General features: G+C 37.4%; 1 protein-coding gene across 1 annotated transcript in view; it reads left to right on the top strand.

Annotated features, from left to right (window-relative positions):
* Nucleotides 1-12420, top strand: part of ARMC3 (armadillo repeat containing 3) — a 134834-nt gene that overhangs the window by 5999 nt on the left and 116415 nt on the right. The window contains exons 2-3 of the mRNA XM_069086096.1: nt 94-142; nt 9294-9411. Coding sequence (XP_068942197.1) covers nt 95-142; nt 9294-9411 — 166 coding nt within the window. The 5' untranslated portion in view covers nt 94. The remainder of the gene's footprint in view (nt 1-93; nt 143-9293; nt 9412-12420) is intronic.

Consider the following 12420-nt stretch of genomic DNA (forward strand, 5'->3'; position numbering starts at 1 on the left):
CATTCTCAATAAATCCATCAAATTTAAAAAGTAAAATAGGAATAGTAAATAGTAGAAAACTGAATGATTATTTTTTTTTGTCTATCCTTTTAGAATGGGTAAAAAAATAAAGAAGGAAGTAGAGCCTCCTCCTAAGGATGTGGTAAGTTTTCTGGTTTGCAATATTATTTTTTTTTCTAAAGCAATTGGGGTTAAGTAACTTGCTCAAGGTTACAGGGCCAGTTATTTCTGGGTGTGGTGCTAAGTATCTGAGCCTGTATTTGATCCCAGGTCATCCTGACTCTGGGGCCGGTGCTTACTCACTACACCACCTGGCCACCCCTAAGCAATTGGGGTTAAGTAACTTGCTCAAGGTTATATGGCCAGTTATTTTGTGTGGGTGTTAAGTATCTGAGCCCGGAATCGATCCCAGGTCTTTCAACTCTGGGGCCAGCGCTCTTACTCACTGCGCCACCTGACCGCCCCTCTGGTTTGCAATATTATATAAGAAAATTCTTACTTAATGTCACTTTGGCTACTGATTTTTTGACAACTGTATCTGAAAAAGGGACCTCGGAGGCAGTATAAACTGCACTGCTATTTATATGGAGATATAGGATTACGTAAGTCCAAAGCCTGGCTAATGTCTAAGTTAACCAGTTCTAATATAGCATTCTATCTTGGAATAGAAATTAAAACATTGTGATCACTTAATTACAAGATTAGAGACCCAAAATTATTTTCATTTCAAGTATGTGAGTGATATATCAAGTTAACAAGTACTCCTTTTTAGATCTTTGAAATATTTAGCCAAAATTCACTGTCTGATGTTCAGTATAAGCCAGTTAATATTGAAAAGGAATCAGAACTTGAACTACAACTATTTTATGTGAAGAAAGCTGTCTAAAAATTAGCTCGGGTCTCTGGATATCAGAAGTATTACATTATTTACCCAGAATTATGATGGATAGCAATACTTCACCACTACTACGTTGTTTGGCCATTTTTCACTACACAAGGCATGATGCCTCTTTCTTCTGAAAAAAAAAAAGTTATCTTTTTAAAGTCTACAAACAAATGAAAGATTCTTTTTGTTCAAGCTAGAGGGAATCCCTTGGGCTGTTCACGTATCAAACGTCAGGCTTGTGAAGAGGCAAATATGAATAAAACGTGAAATAAAATTTTTTGTGATTTTCCTCTTTTAAAAAATGAAGAGATAGGGTTGTGTATTTACTGTAGTCTTAGAGTTGGAAGAGCCCTTTGATGATCTCATCCAGCCCAATCTCCCACTCACCCTAGGAATGTTTCCTTTGACATCAGAAGTTGAACAGTCTCTACATGAAGACTCCTAGTGATGGAATAATAATAACTCCCTAAGACTTCCCATTCTGTCTGAATGGTGCTACGGGAGTAATTTCAATGGGTGTTTGCTGAATTGAAGAATTGAGTTTAATTACTAGAAAGTAAAAAACATTTTTTGCTAGTTTTGTCTTACTCGTTGACCCTTGTCATACCTTCTGGAGTTGTTATGAGAAAAAAAAAATCACAATCTATTTGAAAATGGCCATCACAGGATGATAGATTAAAATATTAAAAGGAACCTTAGAAGGCCATCTGGTCCAAGAACCCTCGTTTTATTGATGAAGAAACTGAAATCCTGAGAGGGGAAGTGACCTGCCCAAAGTCACACAGATAGTGAGAGAAAATTTGAGCCCAGATTCTTTGATTCCAAAGTTGGCATTCTCATGTGCGAAGCATGCCAATTTCATGTAATTACCTATTTTATCCATTGTGGTTACTTTTATCACTTGTTTCCAGAGCTGTCAAAAGTACTTGATCTGGTTTTCTTCTATTTTTTAATGGTGAAATTTTAAAATATTCAAGTAATTTATTTATGTTGAACTTATTTTATTGTATGGGATAAGATGCTAATCTAAACCTTCTTTCTACCAACTCTTTCCTCAGTTTTCCTGGTACTTATTGTCAAATAAAGATTTATCCCCATTAGACTGTGAGCTCCTTGGAGAGCAGGGCATGTTTGGTTTTTTGCCTCTTTTGTATTCTTAATTTTTAACACAGTGCCTGGGATATAGCGGGCACTTACTAGATGCTAGCTGACTCTGTTGAAATTATTAAATAAATTATTAAACACTAGGTTTTTAGTTTAGGATAAGAGAAGAGGTTGATTTGGAGGAAGAGGGAAATTTTTGTTTGTAATAAAGGCTAGTTCTCTGAGGAAGAGAGGGGAGAACATTTTAGAAAATATAAACAATGTAAAAGATTTTAATAAACATTTTAAAATGACTATCATGTACCTCTGTAAGGCATCTCTTTTCCAGGCTTCATAATTTCAGTTCCTTCAACTATTCCTTATGATGATTTGCTGACTCCTAACTATCACAGTGCTGCTGCCATCTCCCCTGGACATGGGCCTAGAGAAAACACTGTACTCTAGGTGTGGTTTGACCAGTACAGGACAAAAGGGGATTATCATATCCTTTTTCTGGATATTATATTTCCATGAATACAAGCTAAAATTGCTTTAGCTTTGTTAAGAGGCCATACCATACCATTCACTCATACTAATGGTAACCTATTTTTTAAATCAGAATTCTTTAGGAAGAACATGTTCATTCTGAGATTAGAGATTTGGGACTATGTTTGGAACCAAGATCTTTGACTGACCCTCTCAAATCATAGTCCTTTATAATTAGACTTCTTAAAACATGGTATGCAGTGGCATAATGAGTAATTTTTGTGACTGAGGTAAAATATTATATCTAGAATGTTTACATTTCCCCATATTATGCTGAGGCAAAGTCTCAGAATAGTAACCATGCCAGAAAGAAGCCTGTCCTACATGTTAGTAGAATTATTATTGCAGACGATATTACTGGTAAAATAACCCTCCTACAAACTAGAAGTATGCCAGGCATGTTTGCAGCACACAGAATATCTGGGGTAGAAAGAAAGAGGCATAAATACTTGTACTTCTAGCTCTTTCCTTGCTGATCATCTACTGCAGAAACACCCAGAACAATTCCCACTTAAGGGGAGCTTTCCAGGAGGCTAGGACATTATATACCCTTCCTAAGTCCTATATATTCTTCTGAAGTCCTTCAGTGAAGAAGGAAATGGCAAACTGCTCCAGTATTTTTGCTGAGAAAACTCCACGGATAGCATGGGTGTGCTATGGTCCACGGGGCCACAAAGAGTCAGACAAGCCTGAATGACTGAGCCACAGCAACCAAATCCTAGAGGTGTATCCTGCAGTTGATATGTATTTTCACAGAATTATAGAATTTCAGAGTTGGAAGGAACCTCAGAAGCCAAATAGTTAAACCAACACCTGAATAAGATAAACATATTTGCCTTAAAGTTTGTCTACAGACAACTAAATAATACACTGCAGTCAATGAAACCCCTTAGACCTCCCTACATAGTGGTAAATGACACCACCAAACAGTAGTAATGCCATAACTAGTTGTGCAGATCACTTATTTCTGGTTCTACTGTTTCCCCTAGTTATTGTGATAAGAGTATATTCCTCAGGGCAGCTAGGTGGTGCAGTGAATAGAGCACCAGCCCTGGAGTCAGGAGGACCTGAGTTCAAATTTGACCTCAGACACTTAACACAAAAACTAGCTGTGTGATCTTGGGCAAGTCACTTAACCCCAATTGCCTACCCCCCCCCTCCAAAAAGTACAAAACAAAACAAAAAAGAGTGTGTTCCTCCATTACTCCCTCTCACTGTTCTGCAGGGCCCCTGGATGGAACATGGGCATCTTCTTTGTTAACTCCCATGTGTCTTTCTCTAGGCCATAATCCTTACAATTGCCCACACCCATTACTATCAGATTCTTCCCTAGATCCCACCTACACAGACTATTCCCATGATTGCCAAGGAAAATTCTGAGCGACGTATACCAGTTAAGAGGAGTGAGTTATGGAAAATTAGACAAATCTTCCATATTTGTGGTAGCACTAATGCATACAGTTCAGTCACCGGAAAATAGTGAATGAGTCAATGCAGCTATCATTTAAAACTCAAAAGGCCTGCATACAAGGAGCTAAGTGTGATATAATCTTATGCCTTTGTTCTAATAACAGAGACTTCATTCTTCATGGATCCTCTCTTGCCTTCCCTGTAACTGTGGCAGCCTTAAACCTTAAGAATCTTGTATTCCCTTCTGTGGATGGTAATTGTTCCTAGATCATCAAGGCTGGAATTTACTGAGTCTTTGGCATATCTACCAGTTATGCATGTGGGGAGGATTCACAGACTACCTGAAAAGATCAGTGTCTGGATTAGCTGGCAACTTGGACCTTGAATAAAAAGTCATGTGATACAGCATGACAGAGTAGAGAGAGCTCTGGACTTGGAGTCAGGAGTCCTAGGTTCTGTCGCCAGCCTCTGATACTTCCTAGCTAGGACCCTAACCAAGACATTAAAAGAATACTCTGTGCCTCAGTTTCCTCGTCTGTAAAATGAGGATAAGTATTTTTCTCTACCTACCTCACAGGCCATCTGTGGGGAGAGTGCTATGTAAATGTGAACTTAGTATTCACATCCTTGAGAAGTGATGTGTTGTCATAAAGATGATGATATTCCCTTGTAAAAGCAGTAAGTCTGCTTAAAAATATTTTAACGTGATACCCTGATCATAAAAGCATCCTTGCATTCAATCCCACCAATTTAAGTGAGGACCTCTGTGTATGCTGGCACTATTCACATCATTAACATAGAACTTGTACCCTTAACATAGAACCAGAAGTACTATGCCCCACTTTGACACAGGAAAGGAATGAAAATAGCATTTATTAAGTGCCTATTATATACAAGGCATTATGTTTACCACTTCACAAATATAATCTCATTTGATCCGCAACAACAACCCTGCTGCTGATACTCTTAACTATCTGTATTTTTTAGTTGAGGCACATAGAAGTTAAAGGGGGCAGCTAGGAGGAACCATGGACAGAGTGTCAGGCCTGGCATCAGGAAGACTCATCTTCCTGAGTTCAAATCCAGCCTTAGACACTTACTAGCTTTGTGACCCTGGGCAAGCCACTTAACCCCATTTGCCTCAGTTTTTTTCATTTATAAAGTGAGCTGGAGAAGGAATGACAAAACACTCATATCACAAATAGTTGGACGTGGCTGAAAAATGACTAACCAACAAAAATGGTCACCTAGTAAATGTATTAGGATTTGAACTCAGGTCTTCCTGACTCCATGCTAAGAGCTGTATCTACCATCACTCAGAATCCCCTAGCAATAATGCTAACAGATAAAATTCATATTTCTCACCTCCACCTAATGTTTTATTAATAACATCACAGTGAGTCTACAGGGTCTCCTCTCAATAGTACATAAAATTCACCCCAGAACTGTAGCTAATTGTCCCTACTCCTTTATATCCTGGGTGCAAATAATAGTTCTGTCTAATCTTCCTCATGGCAACTGAAGTATTTCTCATTCCATGCAGTTTTTAACTTGGAAGAAAACCCCCCCAAAAAACTTGAAGAGTGGGGTGTAGTCAAGGTAGTGGAGTAGAAGCAGCCAAGCTCTCCCCACATTCCCCTTGAAATGCCTGATTTAAAAGAATGACTGAAATTGAATTCAGGAGCAGCAGAGCCAACAGAAGGTCACGCTGAGACATTTTTCCAGCCCGAGACAACTTTAGGGATTGGAAGGAGAGGCCTGTAACATTGGGGTGGGGGCTTGTCTGGAGCCATCATGGCAGCAACACCAGCTGTGGGTCATGGAGGTGGTAATAGCAGTGGAAGTAGCTGCAGGAACTCGCAAGCTGGAGATAGTAAGGGGAACTGGCAGCTTGTCAGAAAGAGATTAAAGGGGAGTCCTAGGTGACTTCATTGCTGTAGCCACTTCTGAGTCACAGCTCCAGGGCAGAGATAGGTACCTGCAGTCACAAAAGAGCAGGAGCCCTAAGGAACAGTGTCCTTTGCAAACACAAGATATCAGGGGCACTTCCTGGGTAAGGATCAGAGTGCAGACCAGGAGAGCAGTGACCACACCTCTCCCTAGATTACATCACCCTGGAAGCGCTGAAAACTTCAAACCCCCAGAACTGAAAACAGTAGTGCCTGAAGCTTGGGACAGTGCCTTTCCTCCACCCTGGGAACAGAGCCCAACTTTAACGTAAAGTTCTAAATAGTCTGGAAAAACGAGCAAACAACAAAAAAGAACCTGGCCATAAAAAAGTTAGCTATAGTGACAGGAAACATCAGAACACAAATTCAGAAGAAGCCAGTGATATCAAAACAACTACAAGCAAAGCCTCAGAGAAAAAGTGAATTGGATATAAACCCAGCAAAAATTCCTGGACGAGCAGAAAAAAAGATTTTAAAGAGGAAAAACAGGAGAAAGAGCTACACACAGAAATAATCCTTGATCTTGTCATCGAGCTTCCATATTCAAGAAATATAACCTTCCATTATTTGATCATAATCTTGCCATCTAAACCTGTTCTTCATCCTCACTGTGTTCTCCAGTCCCTCAGTATTATCCTGGTACACAAGCTCCCACTCTAGCTAGATTTCTTAACTTCCTTGTCTTGACATATTGATGACACAGTTCAACTCTATACCACTAACTACTCTTAGAAAAAAACCAACTCTTTGGGTAGATATGCCCTGGTGGATTTATGGCAGAACAGATCACAGAGTAAGAAGGCAGAAGGCACTGATGGATTTAGACGTTAGTCAAAGGTAATTTTAGCCATTATTTAGACTTTATCTGAACTAATCAATTCAATTTTACAATAGATTTCTACTGATTTCTAGATATAATCCACCAAAAGTTCAAATTAGATAATATAATCTGGTTTCCTCTTGTATCAAACTACCTCTCATTTCTTGGAATAATTAGAACCTCAAGTTAACAAAAGTTATCATTTGTACCTATTGACGTGGTAAATACTACAGAACTTATCAACTTTTCCTAAGCTAACTTTAATTTTGTGTCCCATGTGGAAATTTTATTTCCAAAGATAATAACATATTTACATTTAAAATACAAATTGGTTTATTTTGGTTTATTCTTGATTACAAGAGGTGACTGTAGAGAGAAGAGGAAAAAAGTATATTTATCAACAAAAATTTAAATTATATACATATGTCTTTATTTGAAATTTGTAAATTGGTAGCTTCTTTAATTACCAGAATTGTAAAGAATTCTGAGCCTAGCTAGAATACCTCTTTTTTGAGTCCTGTTAGTAATTTTAGTTCATCATTTATTTTGTACATAGTGTGAAATTATAATCTCACCACATGCTTTTTTGATGACTATGGCTTCCTCATGTGAAAGCAGATGGAATCAGTAATTACAGCACTCTATTATTTGTTTAGTAATGTATCATTCTGTTATATCTATCATTTTATTTTCAATTTCCTTAAAATAAAAATTACTATAATATGATAGACTTTGTAGGAGTAAGAGATTTCATGCTGACTTCCTCTGCCCACAGCTCCATGCTGACCCTAGCAAAGTACAATAGCTCTCTACCTTTAGGCGTTTTTTATACCACAATTCTCACATCCTTCCTTACTTTTCTTGCTTATTTTTTAAATAAAATGAGACCATGTGGTCTCATACCTCTCTTTCTTTAACCATTAAAATTAACCTTTTGTTTGAATATGTAGCCTAAGTATAAATCACTGGAAAAATCAGTTATTTTGCTCATCTGTATCTTACTTTAAACAAACCTAATAATGGTGAAAGGCAGGTAGGTGGCTCAGTGAATAGAGCGCTGTGCCTGGAGTCAGGAAGACCGAAATTCAAATCCAGCCCCAGATTCTTACTGGCTGTGTGACCCTTGGTAAATTGCTTAAACATTGTTTGCCTTAATCAACTGGTGAAGAAACTACTTCAGCATCTTTGCCAAGAAAACCCTATTAACAGTACGTCTATAGAGTCACAAAGAGTCAGACAGGATTGAACTGAATAAAACAACAAAAAAATTTGGTGAAATCTTTATTATCAAGGATTCTATCAACCATAACTCTTTTTGCCAGTACTTTTGTAATTATCCTATGTGTTAAATGAGGACAGATGGACTGGATTCAATCTTGGACATGTATTATCTACAGGGCTTATAGAAACCCAGAAAGTTTCCTCCCTGAGAATATCTGAATTGGCTTACTTCTTACATTTTTGAGGCAGCTCATCTGCTGGCAACTAAAGTATCCAATTAGCATTTTGAGCATAAACCTTTATTACAAAATAAATCAGGACATAAATAGGACTCAAGTCCAAGTCCAATAGTAAGGAACAGACTCATAGCATCAATAAGGAAATTCCTGCAACATAGATAAAGAGTTAGAACGTCTTTAGCATATTTCTCAGTCCTGGTCTTCTCTGCCTTTGGCTTCTTCGAACATTACTGCCACCCTCACTCAACTGCATAGCCCAGTGAGGTTGTCATGACCCCTAAACACTCTGCCTTAGCTCAGGAAGAAATGCTGAGTATTTAAAAGGTCATCACCTAGAAGAGGGAAGAGCCAGGAACGGTGGGTGTAAGTTAGTTGCAGAGGGATGCTGACAGAGCTCTCTTAAAGTGAAATGGACTGCATCCAAAGGTGGTGGGGACCCTTCCTTTGGGGGTCTTCAAGTAAATGCTAAATGATGATTTGTTGGGCACTTTGTAGGAGAGATGACTTTTGTGTATAGGCTAAAGGTCCCTTCTAACTCTTAGATTCTGTGATTTCTCTGAAAGTGGATGCCCATTGATTGAGGAATGGCTGCACAAACTGGGGTATATGAATGCAACAGAAGATTACTGGGCAGGAAGTTACAACAAATAGAAGGAAATCAAAGAAATGGGGAAAGATTTTGCATGCTCTGTTGCACACTATAGTAAACAGAACCAAAAGGATAATATACAGAATTGCTCTGATAATGTAAATAGAAAGAACACTGAATTCTGTGCAGCTGTAATAACCAATTTTGGTCTAGAGAACAGAAAATGAAACATACCACCCTCCTCTTGGCAGAGAGGTGGGAAAACAAAGGGACAGAAAGCTTCATCATATCAAATGCAGTCATATGTTCATTATTTATGCTTAATTGCTTTCTCTGTTACAAGGAAGGATTTAATTCTAGGGTGATGTGTACACACAAATTTATGGAAATAGTTATTTTTTAAAGGCAAAATTCACTCATAGTGGTCACGGACCACATCCTCTGAAGATTATAATCTGTTCTATATTTCTGGAAAGTTTTAATTGTGTTTATATGATACTTTCTAAAAATTTATTTGTTAGTAAAATATTACTATTTTTTTAAATTTCAGTTTGATCCATTAACAATTGAAAGTAAAAAGGCAGCAACAGTGGTGCTAATGCTTAATTCTACAGAAGAAGAGATTTTGGCTAAAGCATGTGAAGCCATTTATAAATTTGCCTTAAAAGGTTTGTTTGCTTTTTTTTGTTGTTGTTTTATGAGTTATTTTTGAAGCATTTACAATATGATAAGCTCTATTTTTACCATATCCTTAACTCACTCCTTGTCAAATTCTTTAAGGAGAACCAGGTTTCCTTTAACATATTACCTGGGAGAATTAATGTGTCTCCCTAAGGGCCTAATAATTTTATGTCAATAAATGATACATAATTGAATAAAGAGCAACAATTTTAAATTCCTGATTAATTCCTTACTAAATATTCCATTTTAGAAAGTTATTAGGACTATATTATATAGAATTTATAAATCTAAGCAGTTGGTGTAATTTCAACATTGAATAAAAAGCATTGAATTTTCATTATATTTGTACAAAGTTTGCTTTTTACTGAAATTAATGTGTGAATGAGTATTCTGTTACTGGATTCAGAATTTCGTTTACTTAAAAAAACTTTACATCAAACATATGAAAACAAAAATTAATTGGCTATCTTCATCAGAAGCTTAGAGGCAAGCACATCCAAACTTCCCCGTTTGATAAAGGACACTACCATCTCTCTGAGTCATCCAGGTCCTCATCCTTAGACTCATCTTTGACTCTCCTAATTCTCTCACTCCCCAAATTTCATCACTTGCCAATTTTTGCCAGTTTTATCTCCATCGTTCATTTTTTGCTAGTTACACATAATCTCTACCCTAGACTGGAGCTGTGTCATCTCTCATTTGGACTCTTATGAAAATTTCCTATTAGTTCCTCTGTTTCCCTAGTTTCTCTCCTTTCTATATCTGACAGCCAGCTACTAAATTGATTCTCCTAAAGCAAGGAAAGATCTTGAACAGCTCCCTCTTTCTTTAGGATATGATACATAACCCTTTGCCTGACATTTAAAAAGCCCATTTCAAAATGGCTCCCACTAACCATTCCAATCTTTCTTCGTCTTGCCCATTCTTGTAAGCCTGACCTCATAGTTAGTTTTAACACTTGGAATTCCACTGCCCATCTCTCTGTCTTGACACAAAGGAATACATTTCTCCCTCACTTCTACAAGATATAATCCCTGTCTTCAAAACACAGCTCAGGTGCCACTTCCTACAAGAGATCTTTTTAGATATTCCAATTAGTGCCATCTTCCTAATTAAATGACTTTTTATTACTTTGTACATCTTTTGTGTTGACTTGTTTCCATGTTGTATGGCCCCAGGAAAATGGAAGTTCCTTGAGGGTAGAGAGTTTGTCTTTGTTTCCACACCCCTGAGCACAATTCCTTGCCCAGGGTGGTTTTTAATAATTAATAATAATTATTGGATTGAATTAGTGTTTTCCACTACATGGTCTTGTCTTGACATTTTAAAGCATAGTTTTAACTAGTAATCATCTTACTTAATAAATACAAACTGCAGTCCTATTCCAATACCTCATTCTGGTATGTATTCTGTATCATATTATAATTGATTCCACTCTGTAATTGATTCTGTTCTGTATTATTGTCCCATTTTGTACGATCGCTCAAGCCATGCTGTTAAATCCTTGAGTTGAGCTGAAAAATCCAGCCCTTCCTCTGAGTTAGCTTAAAGTTAGTTTAAAAGAAAAGTTATCTCTCCTACCTGAATCCCCTAAAATCATTCATGGATATATGTTTGTTTAGCCCCACAAAAATATTATCCCCAAAATATATATCTGTCCTTTCTTGTCTTTGTGTAAAGGGAGTTTTTATCTCTTCCAAGAAGACAGATCTGTTAACTGTGATCCCCTAGTAAAGACTACAAGATACAGATAGGGCCCAGAAAACAATTAACCTTCCTTAATTGGGGCGGCTAGGTGGCTCAGTGAATAGAGCACCAGCCCTGGAGTCAGGAGAACCTGAATTCAAATCTGATCTCAGACACTTAACACTTAACTAGCCCTGTGACCTTGGGCAAGTCACTTAACCCCAATTACCCTCCAAAAAAGCAAAACAAAAACAAAAACAAAACAACTACAACCAAAAAAACCCTCTTCCTTAATTGTTAGAGAGGGGTGTGATTAGCCTGAATGGGAGCACACCTTTCTCAGCATAGCCAATTCTATTGTTCCTGCCTCAACCCTGCAACCTATCGCCTTTTCTCCACAACTACCAAAACCCCTTCTTTGTTGTATTTTAATTAAGAGGGTTCCCTCCTTCTCTGGGGAGTAGTTGGCTTGACTTTGCTGAGGTCGCCAGCCTGACCCTCTTTGTTAACAAGTAGATACATCACTGTTAATAAACTGATCTTGCTCAGAGTCTGTACCTCAATCTTTTATTAAGACGAATTGAACCAGAGGTTACTCTTGGTTTTGGAAGACTATTCCGAGGGAACACAGGTGCTAGAGGATCAAAAAAAGTAGTAAAAGCCTTTGAATAGAGGCCCAGTGACAGATGGCAAGTCTGTCACACGAATACCAGGCAAGTTAAAGTAAAGGCTCGTAGCCAGAAAGATGGAGACCAATTGGCAAATTCTTTTTCCACCATAGTAACTAAGATGAATATTTACCAAAGCATGCATGGTATACTCACCCTGAAGAAAATGTGCATCCTTGAAGTTTTGAATTAAACATCAACAATATTTAAATGTTTATTATATTAATGTTCATTATAATGTATTAGTAATAATATCTAAAAATGGGGATGATATCAAATGCTTATTTTTTTAAGTTAATTGAGAAATCAGTACCTATTAGTTCAAATGCCTACTTATCTATCTCTACAAAATCTTTATGGGAGTAATGTACGTGCACATTGAGGGCATCCTTGATGAAGGTTTGAGCAGGGAAGAGTGGCTCACATCCTTATGTTCACACACCTGACTGCAAAGTACAGAATTTATAAGCTTCCACTATGCTAATTTTTTGTTGGCTTTTTAAAAAAGAAGTCCAGCATTATGTCACTTTAGATTTTCCTCTTTGATAAGGTGTCTCTCAAGCATGTATCAAAATTATACAACATCTCACGAAAGATAAAATAACAATAGAGATAATATTTAGGCACAAAATAAGGAAACAT

This window comes from Petaurus breviceps, unplaced genomic scaffold, assembly GCF_028583685.1.
Source record: "Petaurus breviceps papuanus isolate PSGF00001 unplaced genomic scaffold, PetGlider_PUasm1.0 178, whole genome shotgun sequence".
NCBI classification, from domain to species: domain Eukaryota; kingdom Metazoa; phylum Chordata; class Mammalia; order Diprotodontia; family Petauridae; genus Petaurus; species Petaurus breviceps.